The 16804-nt window shown below is 37.5% G+C and overlaps 1 protein-coding gene across 1 annotated transcript in view; it reads left to right on the top strand.

Moving 5' to 3' along the window:
- Positions 1-16804, top strand: part of LOC131410855 (dual 3',5'-cyclic-AMP and -GMP phosphodiesterase 11A) — a 247374-nt gene that overhangs the window by 74409 nt on the left and 156161 nt on the right. The window contains exons 6-7 of the mRNA XM_058549318.1: positions 898-965; positions 1933-2025. Of these exons, the coding sequence (XP_058405301.1) occupies positions 898-965; positions 1933-2025 (161 nt within the window). The remainder of the gene's footprint in view (positions 1-897; positions 966-1932; positions 2026-16804) is intronic.

Below are 16804 nucleotides of genomic sequence, written 5' to 3'. Positions count from 1 at the left end.
ATTTTTTTGTTGTTGTTGGTACTAAATGGGGACACAGGGGAATTGTTTTCAAGACTGTTCAGTTTTTCTGGTTGGAGTTGTGTGTTGTGATAGTCATGCCCCCAAACTTCTGGTATAATGCTGGAAATGAACTTTGGAAAGAGGAAGCACGTGTAAATTACTTTTGTTAGAACTATATGTACCCTATTGGTAGCAGGCGACAGAACTAAACTTGCTTTGAAGGGTAATTGTATCATAATTCCTAACATTTCTTGAATGTTTGCTCAGTGTGGAGCAATATGCTTTACAAATATTCAAACATTATTTCGTTTAATCTTCATAACATTTTGAGATAGTTAGGATTTAAATCCCCATTTTACAGATGGGGAATTTCAGTGTTAAAAAAGCCAGGTAACTTGCTCACGGTAACAGCTGAGGTGGAGTTGAAATTTGAACTGAGACAAGTCTGACTCCAAAGCCTATGTTCTTAATCATTATACCTGTACCGCCTCACTCAGCCATTGTGCTTCATGGAATTGAAATATGTATATATGTATATACATATACATACAGTTATATATACTCAGTTATATATATAATTGCATATATATGTATGTTGTGTGTTTATATGTCAGATATATCAGAGTTATTGTGCACAGTCATCTTGAAAATCATTTTCAGGGAATCAGATTGATGCCTGGTAGAACCTAGTCTGGGTATCACAGGCTTGAAGACAGACTGCGTGACTGTATATCTCATATCTGCTCTCCTGGAGACAGCAGGTGCTAGAGAAACCAGAGATTAAACTGAGTGTCTGAATTACTTAAAGTTGGCACGGAGTCAGCTGGGGCTTACTGTATTGTAGTAACACAGTGTCCAGTGCTGAAAATGACCACATATCCCAAACTCTTCCCACAGGCGTGGCTCAAGTGTTAAACAGACTTGACGGGAAACCTTTTGATGACGCAGATCAACGGCTTTTTGAGGTAAGAAAGTAAATTTGTGAACCAAGGGTTATAGCTGAATCACCAGTATTCTCCTGATTGCAGCTTGCCCAAATTTGTAAGGATAAATAATTGTTAATCAATTATCATTATACTTAAAAGGTATGACAGAATTTAAAGGAAGATTTAAAGAATATATCAATGCTTAGGTAAAATTTGATTCTATTTTTCACTAATTAGATTATTTTGTGACCATTGATTACTTTTGTCCTAATTTTATGACAGAATTGAATCGCCTCCTCTTCTCTCCAAAGTATTAATTGTCTTATTCTTGTCTTAATTGCTCGTGCTCAGAGCCAGTGGTGAGACTTCTAGCAGCTCTGCTAGATGTACGGCCGTCACCTTTCTTATGTTTACGAGCTTCCGAGCTTCCGTTTACTCCAGTCTGCCCTCTGGCTGGAGAGGTTAGCCTTGAACAGTCTTCCCCGTAGACTTTGTACCAGCAGCCAGCATGAAAACCCCATGATTATTTTTCTCTAGTAGAGAACACCTCTCAGCTTCCTTATTAACTGGTTCTAAATCTCTCTTCCTTCCCCTTAACATTTACCTTAAGAGTACACTCACTTAGTTTCTTCACCAAAATATTTTATAGCCTAGCTACTAAAAGAGGTTGTTTTTGGTTAAATGGAATGGAATTACTAAAATCAGTCCACAGTCTCAATAAATTAAGAACACATTTAAACAGACTGTAAGTATATTTTTAAACGTATACAGTCATTTCTTCACACTGACATTGAATTAATAACTTTTGCACATGTACCATGTGAGCAATAAAGTTGTTACATGACAATAGTAATTAAGAATTTTAACGCGTATATTTCCCCAAGGTCTACCTCTATGTACAATGAAATTATATTTTCAGACCCATCCCTGATGACTGCCTGCTTTTGTATTAGATTATGCCAATGAGTTATTGCAATTTTTAATTAGTGGGCTTTCTCTTTCCTAGGCTTTTGTCATCTTTTGTGGCCTTGGCATCAACAACACAATTATGTACGATCAAGTGAAGAAGTCCTGGGCTAAGCAGTCTGTGGCTCTTGATGTAAGTACAGTATTTATGTCAGAATGGTATGCTAAAAAGCCATAGTTTTACGAGAGAAAAAAGTCCTTGTTATGGGACTTAATTCTCAAATTTTAATTATCTATTCATTGTCTTAATCACTTTTGAGTCATGGGTTTGAATTTGATGAAAACTAGAGACCCTCTCTAGAAAAATGCACACAATTTTGAATATAATTTTAGGGAGTTCACAGATTCCTTGAAGCTCATTCATAATGTTGTACAGTTAGATATAGATTTTAAATATTTGGTTTATTAAAAGCAATGGTGCAAAAATAATTTGTCAGGATTTTAAATGTATGATGAACTTATATTGAATATGTATAGATATTCTGGAAACTCACAACTTTTCTTACCATAGGAGAAAACCTCACTATGAAGACATATGACCCAGATGGGAAAAGCTGCTCCTGTCATCCCACTCCCCACCCCCATACGCACACATGCCACCGAACACTCCCACCTGCTTCCCATACCTAAACCGCATGTCCCCTCAGACCCACTAAGTTCTAAAAGGACAGCTCTTATCTCCCCCAAATCCCAGCTTGGTTTGACCCAAGACCTGTTTTTTTTCCCCCAACTTCTGCTCTGTAGCTATTATCAAAGATTTTGTTTTTATCTATGAAATACTTATTAAGTAGGGCAGATAAAATGTCAATATATATGACGCTATATATCACATAATATATAACATTATATAGAACAGTATGATATAATACACACACAATTTCAAAATGTTCTGTGTACCAGGGGAGATATTGGTAGAGGAGGAAAACAGAGAGAGGATAAGTAGGCAAGTCAATGGTACCTGCAGTACCCTGATTTGGGGTTTAAAAGACGTACAATTATAGCTATCTGTCTATATACTTTTTTTCTCTTAGCTAGATAGTGAATTCTAAAAGCACAGGGATTTTTATCTTTTTTGTAATCTTATTCCCAGTGCCTAGTAGAGTGCTTAGCACAGAGGAAGTATTTATTGAATGGTTTTTGGATGGAGGGAGGGAGGGGGGAGAGGGAGAAAAGGAGGAAGGAAAGAACAGAAGGAAGAGATTTTTTTTGCTCTCCCTCTGAGATAGTCCTGCTTTGTTTACGTGTAACATCTTTATAGTGAGGAAGAAAAACAATATCTATAGGATGAATTAATAAATAGGTGAACTGTAAACATCCAACAACCGATAAGAATCACTACTAGAGCACTGAGGTTTGTGTGCAGAACTATTTTCAAATCTTGGCTCTGTCACCTACCTCAATTGTGAGAATTAAATGAGATGATGCATGAGAAGATTTGAATACACAGTCAATAAAATTATAGTAATAACCATACTCACTATATTATTACTTGCAGTAGTATACTTATTACTAAGAAATCACCATAGATTGTGGGAAAGAGCAAAGGACACGAATTTGGAACAGCAAATGTTGTCATGACTCCTTCACTATCTTCAAAGTTTGATCTCCACAGAGTTGCCTCACCCATTGTTTCTTAGTTTCTGCAACTATAAAAAGAAGGACACACTAAACACTAGCCCCACCTAAACCCTGCTTTCTATTGTCATAATATAAGTCACACACGCAGAACATCTCTTATGTACCTATATTCTCACTCCTCACCTACCTCCTAGTGGATCTTCATCCTGTTGAGAAGCGGCTGGAATAACTTGGTTGAAGCATGAATGCCCATTTACCAATGAAAGGCAGCACTCTCCCTCGCACCACTTCCTAATCCCCCCGCAACACACACAAGGAGCCATAGTTCCCATTACCTAGAAAGTGCTAATATAGCCATAGTCTCCTCACCCATGTGTTGCTCATTTGGGTTCATAGTGAACACTCTCTTGTTTGTATAACTCAGATACTTTCTGTCCTTACACACAAAAATTATTGCTAACACCCCCAAATATGCAGCCCGACTCGGAGCCTTGTGACAATCTCATCCTTTCAGAAGTTAACCTATATGGGTGGACTTGTGTGTTCTGTGTGCTTTGTTTTGTGCCAGAGTCAAAAGTGCGATTGCCAGTCAGAATACTGGTGTTGCCATCTTGCTTTTGTCCCTCCCACCTCCACTCAGCCCCTAACCCACCAGATGCCAAATTCTTGACTCTAATGATCGGAGGGCATCCACCCCACTCTCCAGCCCAGGAATCCATCTGCAAGAATATCTGGAAAGGTTTCTTATCTTAGGATTTTATGAAGACAAAAAATGATTTGTTGAGAACTACTAAGCCCAAATTCTGGAATGAGATCTATATATACTACAGTATACATTAACTTCTGAACAAATATATATATTTTAAATTTATGTATTTATAAATATTATACATTAATATGAATAATGTAATATTTATGTAAATATTTATATTAAAAGTATGTATTAATATCTATGTATTTATAACCAGCCTAGACCAGTAAAGGATATAAAGTACTTTATAGGAATATAAATGATGCAGCAAATTTGTTTAAAGGGAAAATAATGGTAATAATAATAGTAAGAGAGCCTAGAGAAGGGGATGGGAAGCTAGCCAGCAGGGCAGAACCACATGCTGTGCTATCCTTCTTCATCTCCATCCCTCCTTCCCAAGGACCTGAGACAACCCTCTCCCCTTCTTCCATTGTGGCTAAAGGAATATTCCACACTCAGGTCTGGCCGGGTTCCTCTTCTTGCGTTGTCTCATTTTTGCTTATTCTCTTCAGTTTTTATCCTACCTGATCTTGCCCAAGAAGATCTATGTCTAAATGTAGCTTTCTCATTCCCATAATCTTACTGCAGTGTCTTTTTTTTCAGTTGGCAGCAAAAGTAAAGGGAAATAATCCATCCCACAGCCCCCAGTGACAATAACCACCCTGGAAGCCTTTCCCTCCCCAGAAAGGGAGCACGCATAGTTCATGGCCTGGAGAGGTAGTGGGAATACATTTCCTCCTGCGTGTTTACGAGACTCTTGAGAGACAGCCCAACATTCTCTTCTGTCTTTTAAAAATCCTTTCCCCAGGCATTTTAAATGAAACCAGACCCTTGCTGCATTCTCTGGAAGTAAATATTCTCTAGGTAAATTCTCTGGGAAGGCTAATCCTCACAAATGCTCGCCAAAATGTTCAGAGCTCACTGAAAGTACGCTTGAAATGCGGGCCTTGCTTTGTATCAATATTCCCTTGCAGAAGGAGGCTGCTGGCTTCATCCAAGCAAAAGTCAGTGTAGGAGAAGATTTAAAGCCTCTTCTTTGGTATTAATCTGATCAGTCTAGTTAGGAGTGAGTCCTGGTTCGGTAGCTGTTGATCTACGACGAGCTACTTAACCTCTCAATCTCAGTTTTTTCATGTGTTAAATGGGTATGATAAAAAAAGTGTTTTAACAGTTAAATAAAATAATTCAGGGACAGTGTTTAGAGACAGTGTTTAGTTACGGTTACCACTTAATAAAAGTTAGGTGTTTATTAGCCAGAGCACTTGTCGTCCTTAATCTGTGCTGAGTTCTGTCTGCTCAGCTCAAGATTTGCTGTAAAACTGTGCTGGTTGAGGGGCTGGGGAGGACGCATAATTTTTTACCCCTTTTATCGGAAAGATTATTTCCTGCTAGAAGTTTGAGCTGAAAACAGATCCCCCATTTTCTAGTTCCTTGACATACCCTGTGTTATACTATTGAGCATCCAAGCAGCATTGCAACCACAGCTGCTGTACTCCAGCCTGCTACTGCTCACTACTGCTCACCCACATGCCTGTTGTCTGTGGCCTGTGTTACCCTATATGTTTCTGCAGAAACGTCCAGGGCATGGAAATACAAAATTTCCCATGTCAAACACAGCCATGCAGGTCTTCAAAAGCTAAGCATCTTCAAGAGCAAAGCCTTTCCCAAAAGACTTGCCCCTCCCTGTTGCCACATACTGGCAACTTCAGCTGATTTTAGCCTAATCCACAAATGGTGAAAAATAGACACATAACAAAATATTTTCCACTTTTCTGGCCTTTAAAAAATGAAGTCACTAATACATTATCAGGGTTTTGTTTAACAATTGAATTATAAAAAGTCCATGAGTACACAATTATTTTGATGATTGCTTTTCCTAATTTCTCATAATTTAGTTATATAATTCTGTTGTTAAAACCCTTTTTCCTAAATATATAAAATTAATACTCTAAGGTTCTTAGAAAGCGGAAATGCTCTTAAAGCTAAATAATGGAACAAAGAGAGGAATTTACTAACATTTTTTTTTTTTTTTTTTTGTGAGGAGATCAGCCCTGTGCTAACATCCGCCAATCCTCCTCTTCCTTTGCTGAGGAAGACGGCCCTGGGCCAACATCCGTGCCCATCTTCCTCCACTTTATATGGGACGCCGCCACAGCATGGCTTGCCAAGCAGTGCGTCGGTGCGCGCCCGGGATCCGAACCAGCGAACCCCGGGCCGCCGCAGCGGAGCGCGCGCACCTAACCGCTTGCGCCACCGGGCCGGCCCCTTTACTAACATTTTTAATAACTTTAATTTTATGATCCTGATTTCCATTCTGCATGAGCAGCCAAGAGCCTCATGAGAAATATACTAATGTGTGCTTACATTTTTTGAGAGTAAAGATCCTAAGATAGAAGGGGGAAACTTTCCTGAAAGTCCAGAATACAGAGAAAATAAAATACGAATGTCGAGGTAGAATATTACTTCTTCATTTTGAACATCAAGAATTGTCCTTTGGGATATCTTTCACAGGTATTACAAATGAAGCCTTACCTAATACTGATGAGAAATTTTCCAGGAAATATAAGTCATTCTATTAAGGGACACATAATACACCTTTATAATCAGAAGAGGGAAGGAATGAGGATCAAACAGAGGGTGTGGAAAGGGTATATGCAATCAGGAGCCAAGCCCCATTTATTCTACCTCCCAAAGGCCTCTCCCATCCATTTCCTCCTTTCCAATTGCCACAGCAATTGGAAAATGCCCTACTTAAGGGCATCGTTAGCTCTTGACTGAGCAATTGTAATAGCCTTCTGTTTGTTCTTCCTAAACCATATTTTAGATTGCATCACTCACCCACTTATAGACCTTAAATTACTCCCCCATTAACTATCAAACTACAAACTTCCTAGCCTTTAGGGCCCTTGGAAATCTCATACCAAACTATCTTCCCACCCCTGGCTCTTATTTCTGTTCTCAGAATATTCTATGCTACTTACAAACTCAACTACATCAGAGTCTGCAAATCAGCCACCTGCTTCTCTGCCCTCTGATCTTTACTCCAACATCCTCTCCACTTTAGTTATTCTCTGTTCCAATTATTCCATCTCCCCTCAAAATGGTCCCATCATTCAAAGCTCAATTTAAATGTAATCTTCTCTATAAAGCCTCTAATCCCATGGTTATTTGTTCCTCTCTTTGACCTGTATTATAGTTAATTGTGAGTCTATATGTTTTCCTCTGCTAGAACATGTGCATTAGAGTGTGTGATCATATCTTACCTATCTTTTATTCATTTCAGTGCTTTATATATAATGGTACTCAATAAAAGTGTATTGAATAAATTAATGCATGCAGCCAGAAATAATTGTTTTGGTTGGCCATGTCAACATTCCAAAAAGGAAAAGCTTGGGCTATGGTGGAGGAGCCAGCAGTCACTTTAGTGGCAGTCTTGCTGGCCACAGACTTGCATAGCATCAACTCTGTATTCTCTTTCCTCCTGATAGGCCATGAGTACAAAATTGTTTTTATTTATTTATTTGGGGGGGGATCTCTTCCCAGATACCGTGTCCCCTGGGGTATTTCCTTAGATGATGATTAAGGTGCCAACCTGGCTTCATGAAGGTAAGGAAGAATGAGAGAAGCGAAAGAGATGATTCTCTTGTGAGGAATCTTCTAAGCACCAAGGAGAGAATTTTCTCTAACTGGGCGATTGAAAGAGCTAGACTCATAGGATGCCAACAGAATGCTACTTCATTCTTTCTCACCCCTCTCCCTTTAAACTTACTCTGTTGAATCAATCTTCCCCACTCCTGGATGAACTCTGGTAGATTCCATGACTCTTCTGACACACTCAGGTGTTAAATGGTCTCTGATCTCCTCCCCTTCCCAGGGATTGGAAACCTATGGTCAGGGAAGGGTCACAGTGGGCTTCTTGACTCTTGATCACTTCATCCCCTCCCCCAAGACAGGCTCAGGGAGCAAGAGGGAGGAAGGGCAAAGCCTTACATGACTGGTGCTGTCCTAAACTGGTTTCAAGGGCATCTGTGTCAGACACCAACATTCTCTTTTCATAGTGAATTGCTTTCATAAATTCTTGAGAGAACTCCCCTTGCAGAGCCTAATGTGGGTTTGTCTCTCCTGACTGACAGGTTACAATCTCTACTCAGTCTGGTTTTCAGTGGCCCATCCAGACCCTTCCTCTGTAGGGGTGATCTCACTCCTTCAGGAAGTCCTCTTTGTCAAGATCTGTTTTTGTTTTTCTCTTTTTTTTATTGTAGTAAAATAAACACAACACAAAATTTACCATTTTTAAGTGTACAATTCAGTGGCATTAAGTGCATTCACATTGTGGTGCAGTCATCACCATCATCCATCTCCAGAACTTCATCTTTCCAAACTGAAACTCTGTGACCGTTAAACACTAACTCCTCATTCCACCTTCCAGCTCTTGGCAACCGCTGTTCCACTTTATGTCTATGAATTTGACTCCTCTAGATACCTCATATACAAGTGGAATCATGCAGAATGTGTCCTTTTGTGACTGACTTATTTCACTTATCATGTCTTCAAGGTTTATCCATGTTGTAGCATGTGTCAGAACTTCCTTTTTTTCTTTTTAGGGCTGACTAATATTCCTTATAAATATATACCATATGTTGTTTACCCATTTATTCATCAGTGGACACTTGGGTTGCTCCCGTGGTCAGAGTCCTTTTAAGTCTGGTTATCCTTCATGGGTCCATTTGGTCCATGGGAAAAGTCACATGTCTTCAACCATTGGATTGCAGCTCTTTTCTCCTCAAAGTAGCCCTCTTCTGCCCACTAACCTTTAGAATTTTTAGGCATGAATCAGGTACCAGTTTCTGGTTCCCACACCACACATTGGAGAAATACATATTAGGTTTTTCAAGTGGTTTTCTGGAAGGAACTCGCAAAAACCCTACCTAAAAAATCTTCAATATTGAGCTCCCTGATGAACTGTTACCCTTTTCTTACACAATGCAGAGTTGGGCGATGAGCACCTTAGCTTGGAGGTAGAAGAACTAGTTTGGGACATCCTTTTTCCAGTTCCTGCATAGAAGGCCTAGATGGCCTAGCACCTCTAGTTAGAATGTAATACCTGTTGTTCTCAGTTGTAAGCTCAGACAGAAAGAGTCCTCTTTAAACATTCTGTTATCTAACAAAATGATTTTTTCCAGACCAAGTTACTATCAGACCATGATCTAGTGACACATTAGCAGAAATGGAATTGTTCCCATTTGTAAATTCTTATTTACTGAAGACATGTTGGATTATGTAAACACTTCTTTTGGAGAAAGGAGAAAAAGGAAACCCAAATGAACTACTTCCCTGAAGTGGTTATGTGGTAATTAGTTCCTCATGGTAGCCACTACTGCATCTTAAATTACCTTAAAAACAACAACAACAACAAATAAACAAAAAACACTTTGGAAGCTGTTGTCTGTGAAAATTTCAGGCTCTTATTGAGCTGGTTTATAAATTATGATCAAATAATTACAGCATTTTAAAAAACCCTAAGAGAATAATCATGCCAACTTTCTTGAACTTCTTCTTTGGATAGCAGAGTCAAGACCAACTAAGTGGATAGTATGGGCTTCAACTTTTCACTTGTTACTTTTTGTTGCCCAAAGAAAAGTCTAACAATGACATGCTGATTGGGCTTTTGGGGTATTAGAATCAGCAAGCGAGCTTTTAAAAAATATTAATTCCTGGGCCCTTTTCTAGACCAATTGAATCAGAATCTCTGGATGTAGGGACTGAGTATATGCATTTATAACAAGTTCTCCTGGTGATTCTGATGCACAGTGCAAGTTGGGAATCATTTGTATAGAGTGACCTATTTGTGAGATAATTTCCCCAAATCTTTCTTTCACAAAAGGCAAACACAGTGTTGGATATTAGTACTTCCTTTATTTGTTGAATTAGGTTGAAGACAATAGAGGAAATGAGGTGGGACTAAAGGGTGCTATCTCCTCCCTGCTTTGTATACCCATTCATTCTTTGACCCTTCTAATGGCTTCCATTCTCACCTCTTTTGAGGAGTCATCTAGAGGATTATCAGTGAACACCTATGCTCAGTCCTCATTCTCAGTGCTTAACCTCTCTTATCTTTTCATGCTGTTGACTATTTCCTCCTACCACAGGACAGAAAATAACCAGTCCACTATGGTAATTAGCCTGTAAATAACCGGTTTATTTTATAGCCATAGGAGAGACCAGGATGCAGAGCAAAGATAGACGAACCTTAAAAACAAAGAGCAGGGGAGCAATTTTAGTATTACACTACTCATCAGGGTATTTACTAGAATTTTACACATATCTGTAATATATTCCATTTTCTTTAGTAAAAGGAGAAACGGTTTCTATTCTAGTGCCTAGAATAGTACCTGACACATAATAAGTGCTCAATAAATATTTGCTTATTTATGTTATTTTTTTATTTATGAATGAACCTAATTTCATACCTAATTATATACTTAGTTGGTATCTGAAGCGTTTTGTGACTTTATAATAGCTTCTTAAGCACTTGATTTTGCAAATTTAGGACATAGTCTTGTGCAATATCTATGAAAACTGTGATTGCAAGTTTATAGTTTTTGTGCGTGTGTGTGCGGAATATCAGCCCTGAGCTAACATCTGCCAATCCTCCTCTTTTTGTTGAGGAAGACTGTCCATAGGCTAACATCCGTGCCTATCTTCCTCCACTTTATATGGGATGCCGCCACAGCATGGCTTTCCAAGCGGTGCATCGGTGCGCGCCCGGGATCCGAACCAGTGAAGCCCGGGCCGCCGCAGCAGAGTGCGAGCACTTAACCGCTTGCACCACTGGGCCGGCCCCCCAGTTTATAATTTTGTAAATGAATTTTACAAATTCCAGGCAGCTGGCTATGTGGGACATTTCCTTGAGCTAACAATGAAGAAGTATATATGTTTTCATTTCTTTTGTCTCAATAATGTCTGCTATAGATGATTATAGTCACAAAGGTATTTTTAAAAATCTTTTTGTTTGGAAGCAAATCAGTCATAGTTCTAGAAATTTCCCCACTTTCCATGTTTTCTACTACATCCTCCCCTGGCTTATATGACTCTATACCTCAGAGGTTCTTCTCTGGCCTTTCATTTTTAATCTCCTCTATTGACCCTTCTTCTGAATATTCTTTAAAGTTGAGTTGTCTGACCTATTCGCTCCTATTTTCTCTCTATACTCTTTCCCTAAGCAATTTCAGCTACTCATATGGCTTCAACTGCCATGTCCAACCAGATGATCCCCAATATGTGTTCCTAGTTCACTCTTTCTCTCTCTTTGAAGCTTCAGACTTTTGTTCCCAACTAACTCTTAGTTCTTGTCTGTACCTCCAAAAGTTCAGAGTTACCATATCTAACGATTACAATGTCCACTGAAAAATAAATATATATATATTATTAATAAATATTGATATGATTTTTTTATTCCCAGTGGATTGTCTCTAACTTCCTCTCTCCCTAGCTTTCCACATCCAGCCACTTGCCATGCCCAGTCAATTTTGTTCCTGCAGTACCTCCATTTTCGTTGCCATCTCCATGGTTCAGGTCTTTATTTCCTCTTCCCTCTATTAATGCTACTTACTCAAACTGATAATCCTGCCTCTAGTTTCTTCTTTTCCCCACCCGTAGTACACACAATGTACAGATTTATTTTCCTAAAGTACAATTTAGGAAAATAATAGTACTGGTCATATTTCTTCTCTGCTCTAAAACCAGTGGCTCTCCATTGCCTACAAATTAGAGCTTTCAAGATTCTCCACTATTGACAGCAATCTTCTTTTTTACCTTAGCTCTCATTTCCTTCCTCTAGGAAAAAATCTCTGTTAGTTTGTGTTTCTCAAAGATATCCTGAGATTCCCACTCTGGGCCTTTTTTCCTTTTGTTTAAAGTACCTTCTAACAAGCCTCAATTTCATCTCTTCCATTAATGTTTCCTAATCTGTCTCCAACAGATGCAATTGTTCCTTTTAATCTCTTTATAAAAGGGCTATTGGCACTTAAAATCTCGGTTGTGTTAGTTGATATTCAGATATAAATATTTTACAAAGACTAGTAGAAAAGCAGTACTAATCATTTAGACATCTGATATGAGGATAAAGATTAGTCAAATTGTTTTCTTGTGATTTTTCTATACTAAGTATGACCCATATCTGATAGCATGATTTTTTCTTACTTGTTCTTTTTTTGATGTTTTTAAGTTATAAAAGCAGTGTATTATTGTTAAAGAAGATGTAAAAATTATTTAGAAGAAATCAAAATCAGTGATAACCTACTGCTTAGAGCTAACCACCTTATCATTTGGGTTGACAATTTTTTCTTTCTTTCCTTCCTTTTAGTCATTTGACTATGATGTACCTAGACGTGTTTTTCTATGTATTTCTTTTGCTTGGGGTTCACTGAGTTTCTTGGATCAAAGGGTAGATAACTTTCGTTAATTTCAGAAAATATTTGGCTAATATCTCTTCAGATATTTATTTTTCCATATGCTTTCTCTCTGGGCCCAGTTACATATATGTTGAATCTTGTGATATTGGCCCACAGGTCTCTGACACTCTTTTGTTGTTTTTTTCTTCATACTTTAGTTTAGGGATTGTCTATTGAACTTTCTCAGAGTTTGCTGATTCTTTCCTCTGTCTAGTCTTCTATCAAGTCCATCCATTTCTGATATTCTATTGTATTAATATTGTATGTTTCAGTTCTAGACATTTTGACATGGTTCTTTTTTAAGCTTTCATTTCTCTGCTGAAGCTTCCCAACTGTTATGATGTCTAACTTTTCCTCTACATTTTTTTAATTGCTTTTTTTTTTCCAGAACTGAAGCACTTTTTTTTTTAGGAAGATTGGCCCTGAGCTAACATCTGTTGCCAATCTTCCTCCTTTTTTTTTTTTTTTTTTTCCTCTTCAAAGCCCCTAGTACATAGTTGTATATCCCAGTTGTAGGCCCCTCTAGTTCTTCTATGTGAGATGCCGCCTCAGTCTGGCTTGATGAGTAGTGAGTAGGTCCGTGCCCAGGATCCGAATCAGCAAACCCCAGGCCACCGAAGTGGAACATGTGAACTTAACTGCTATGCCACTCAGCTGGCCCCTTCCTCTACATTTTTAACATACAATTCTTCACAAGTTATTTTAATTCTTGGTCTTTAATTCTAACATCAGGGGCATCTGTGAGTCTGCCCCTATTGATTGTTTCTTCTCTTGATTGTGGGTCACATTTTTCTGTTTCTTTGCATGTTTTCATATATATTTATTGCATAGCAAACATCTTATATAGAAGGACAGAAGTAGATAATATTTTTACCAGATACTGTGTGAACCAAATAATATTTTTTGTTGTATTCTGTTTTTCATAGAGAGGATATGTCATTTTTTTATGCCAGGCAGCTAGAATGAAGGGCTGATCATTCAAATTTGACCATCTGTAGTGCTTAGGTGGAGATAGGCTAGAACTTTCATTAGTTTCTGTTCATTTCTGGTTTCAAAAGAGATGATAGAGATCTCCCTTTGCCCTTCAACCCAACCCCAACTACCCAGGCTGAACTGAGTGACTGGTCACAATCAGGATTTGAGCTAGAAGGAGTTTGAGTTGCAGCTTGAGTTCATTTCAGTTCACTTCTAGATTCAACTCCAGCAGTGCCTACCATCTAATTGACGTGCAAGAATATAAGATTTCTGTTTTCCAGCTCTACACTCACCGCTCCTTTCACAGCAAACTTCTCACAGGGAGAAATTTCAAGCTGAGAGCTTTATTTTTGCATTTGTGGCTCTTCCAGATACCAGGATGTCATGCCAACCCACACTGGCATTAACAACTTGGCTAGTTTTCTTCCTTTCCGCAGTGACTCTGCTGATGGTAGGCTGCTCCTTCCCCCACTTTAAGTAATTGGTTTCAGGTATGAAAGCAGTCACTGTTCTTTGGTCATCTAGAAAAGACTTCTCCAGACTGGAATTTAGTTTACTGGAATTTCCCTGTGTCTACCACTCACTCTCTGACACTTTAAAATGAAGTATGAATTTTATTTTATTTCTTTTTTCTTGTTCTTACAAGAAGTAGTGACAATCTTTTGTCTTACAAAGGTAGTGACAATCTTTTAAGATCTTCTTCATCCTCTCTGGAAGTGGAGACCTCTGACCAATTCTTTTTACTTTTCACTGTTGATATGGATATATTAACTTTTTTTTGTAATTTCATGGTATTTTGTCAGGAAGTGAGTTGAACATCTTTTAGTCTGTCATTGTCAATCTGTCTTTGAATTGTTAATTTTTCTTGCTTTATACATTTTTGATTCACATTATTTGCAAAAACAGGTTTACAACTGAGAATTATTTCTTTTACAGATTTAAAATTACTCACATTTATTTGATTTCTTTTTACCTTAAAATCTACTTAGTTTGAAATTAGTGTTGTCATCTGTACTTCTCTTTTATTTTACTTATTTTATTTTTTAGAATACATTCATTCAGTGAATATTTCTTATGTTCTAAGCACTGTGCTGGGCACTGGAGATATGGTGAGCAAAACAGAGCTGGTCCCTGTCCTTACAAAGCTTAGAACGTGAAGTAGATCTAACAGAGGGCATAACCTCCACTGGGGCTTCAAGTAAGTCCTCTCTAAAAGATAAACATTTAAACTGATATTTCCTTACTCATCCTTTTATTTTTATTACTTCTGGGTCATTTTATTTTAGGCATATTTCTTGTAAACTACATACATCTGAATTTAATTTTTTAATTCAATCTGAGAATCTTTGTTTTTAGTGAGGGATTTGGTTTTACATGTGTTATCTTATTCTTTCTGAGTTTTTACTTTCTTATGTTTTGCTTTTTCTGAGTTTTACTACATGGATGTATTTTGCTTGATTTTTTTACTCCAAGTGGAACTTATTTATCATGCTTTTTTTACAAAAGCATTCTTCAATCAATATTTCTGTAATTAATAAAGACAAAAATGAACCAGTATCTTTTAACTCCTGACTGTGTAAGAAAATGAATTGAGTATGTGCTTACCCACAGTTTTGTAGCTTTTGTTCATGTGTTATAGGATTTTAATTACATTGTCATTAGTAAATTGTTACATTTACACAATGCAGTTACTTTTTCAAGAAGTACTACTTATATTTTCAGTATTAATATAACTATATTTATAATTTTGTTTTGGTAATCTAATCTTGCCTATCAATCCACCTCAAAACTTATTAGTTTAAAACAACAATTTTGGGCCCGGGTTCAGATCCCGGGCGCACACCGACGCACCTCCTCTCCAGCCATGCTGAGGCCGCGTCCCACATACAGCAACTAGAAGGATGTGCAACTACAACATACAACTATCTACTGGGGCTTTGGGGGGGAAATAAATAAATAAATAAATAAAATTATAAAAAAAAAATAAAACAACAATTTTGTTATTTCTCGATAAGAAATATATCTTGATATATCATAACCTCAGAAAGTTCCCGCATTCCGCTGCCCAGAGATACCCACCACCACACCTAGAGACCACCACTGTTCTGATTTTTCCACCATAGATTACTTTTACTCATTCTCGAATTTCATATAAATTAAATTATACAATATGTACTCTTTTGTGTAAGGCTTCTTCCAACCAGCATAATGCATTTGAGAGTCATCCATGTTGGGTACATATGTCTGTTCCTTTTAATTGCTGATCAGTATTCCATTGTGGGATTATACCACATTCTGCTTGTTTATCCACTTTCCTATTGATCAACACATTGGCTGTTTCCAGCTGGGGGCCATACGAATACAGATGCTGTGAACATTTCTGTACAACTATTTTTGTGAACATATGCATTTGTTTCTCTTGAGCTAATACCTAGTATTAGAATTACTGAGTCAAAAGGTCAGTATATATTTAGTTTTATAAGAAACTGCCAGATATTTTTTTTTTCCAATTTGATTGTACCATTGTACTTTCCTACCAAATAACTATGAAAGTTTTAGTTTCTTCACAGTCTCTCCAATATTTGTTGCCGTCATCGTTTTGGATTTTAGCCGTTTTGTTAAGCATGTAATGTTATTTTATTGTGGTTTTAATTTTCATTTCCCTGATGACTAATAATATTGTACACTTTTTCATGTGCTTAGTTACCATTTGTGTATCTTTTGTGAACTGTCCAAATTTTTTGCCCACTCTTAATTGGATTACTTGTCTTTTTATTATTGAGTGGTCAGAGTTCTGTATATCTCCTAGATACCAGTCTTTGGTCAGATATATATATTGTGAATATTTTCTCCAAATTTGCATCTTGCTTATTCATTTTCTTAATGGTGTGTTTTGATGAGCAGATGTTTTTAGTTTTGGGTGAAGTCTAATTTGTCCTTTCTTTTAATTTTAAAGTTTGCTTTCTGTGATTTAAGAAAGTTTTGCCTGCCCACAAATCAAGAATATATTCTCCTATGATTTCATAAAAAAACTTTATGGTTTTAGTTTTACATTTAGCTCTATCATCCATCTCAATCATTTTTGTATATGGTAGCAGTTGAGATTCATTTTATTATATGTACCATTTATTGAACAGTTCTTTCTTCACTGGATA

This window comes from Diceros bicornis, chromosome 10 (genome assembly GCF_020826845.1).
Source record: "Diceros bicornis minor isolate mBicDic1 chromosome 10, mDicBic1.mat.cur, whole genome shotgun sequence".
NCBI lineage: Eukaryota > Metazoa > Chordata > Mammalia > Perissodactyla > Rhinocerotidae > Diceros > Diceros bicornis.
Note: the sequence above shows the minus strand (reverse complement) of the source record. Positions and strands in the feature narration are given on the sequence as shown.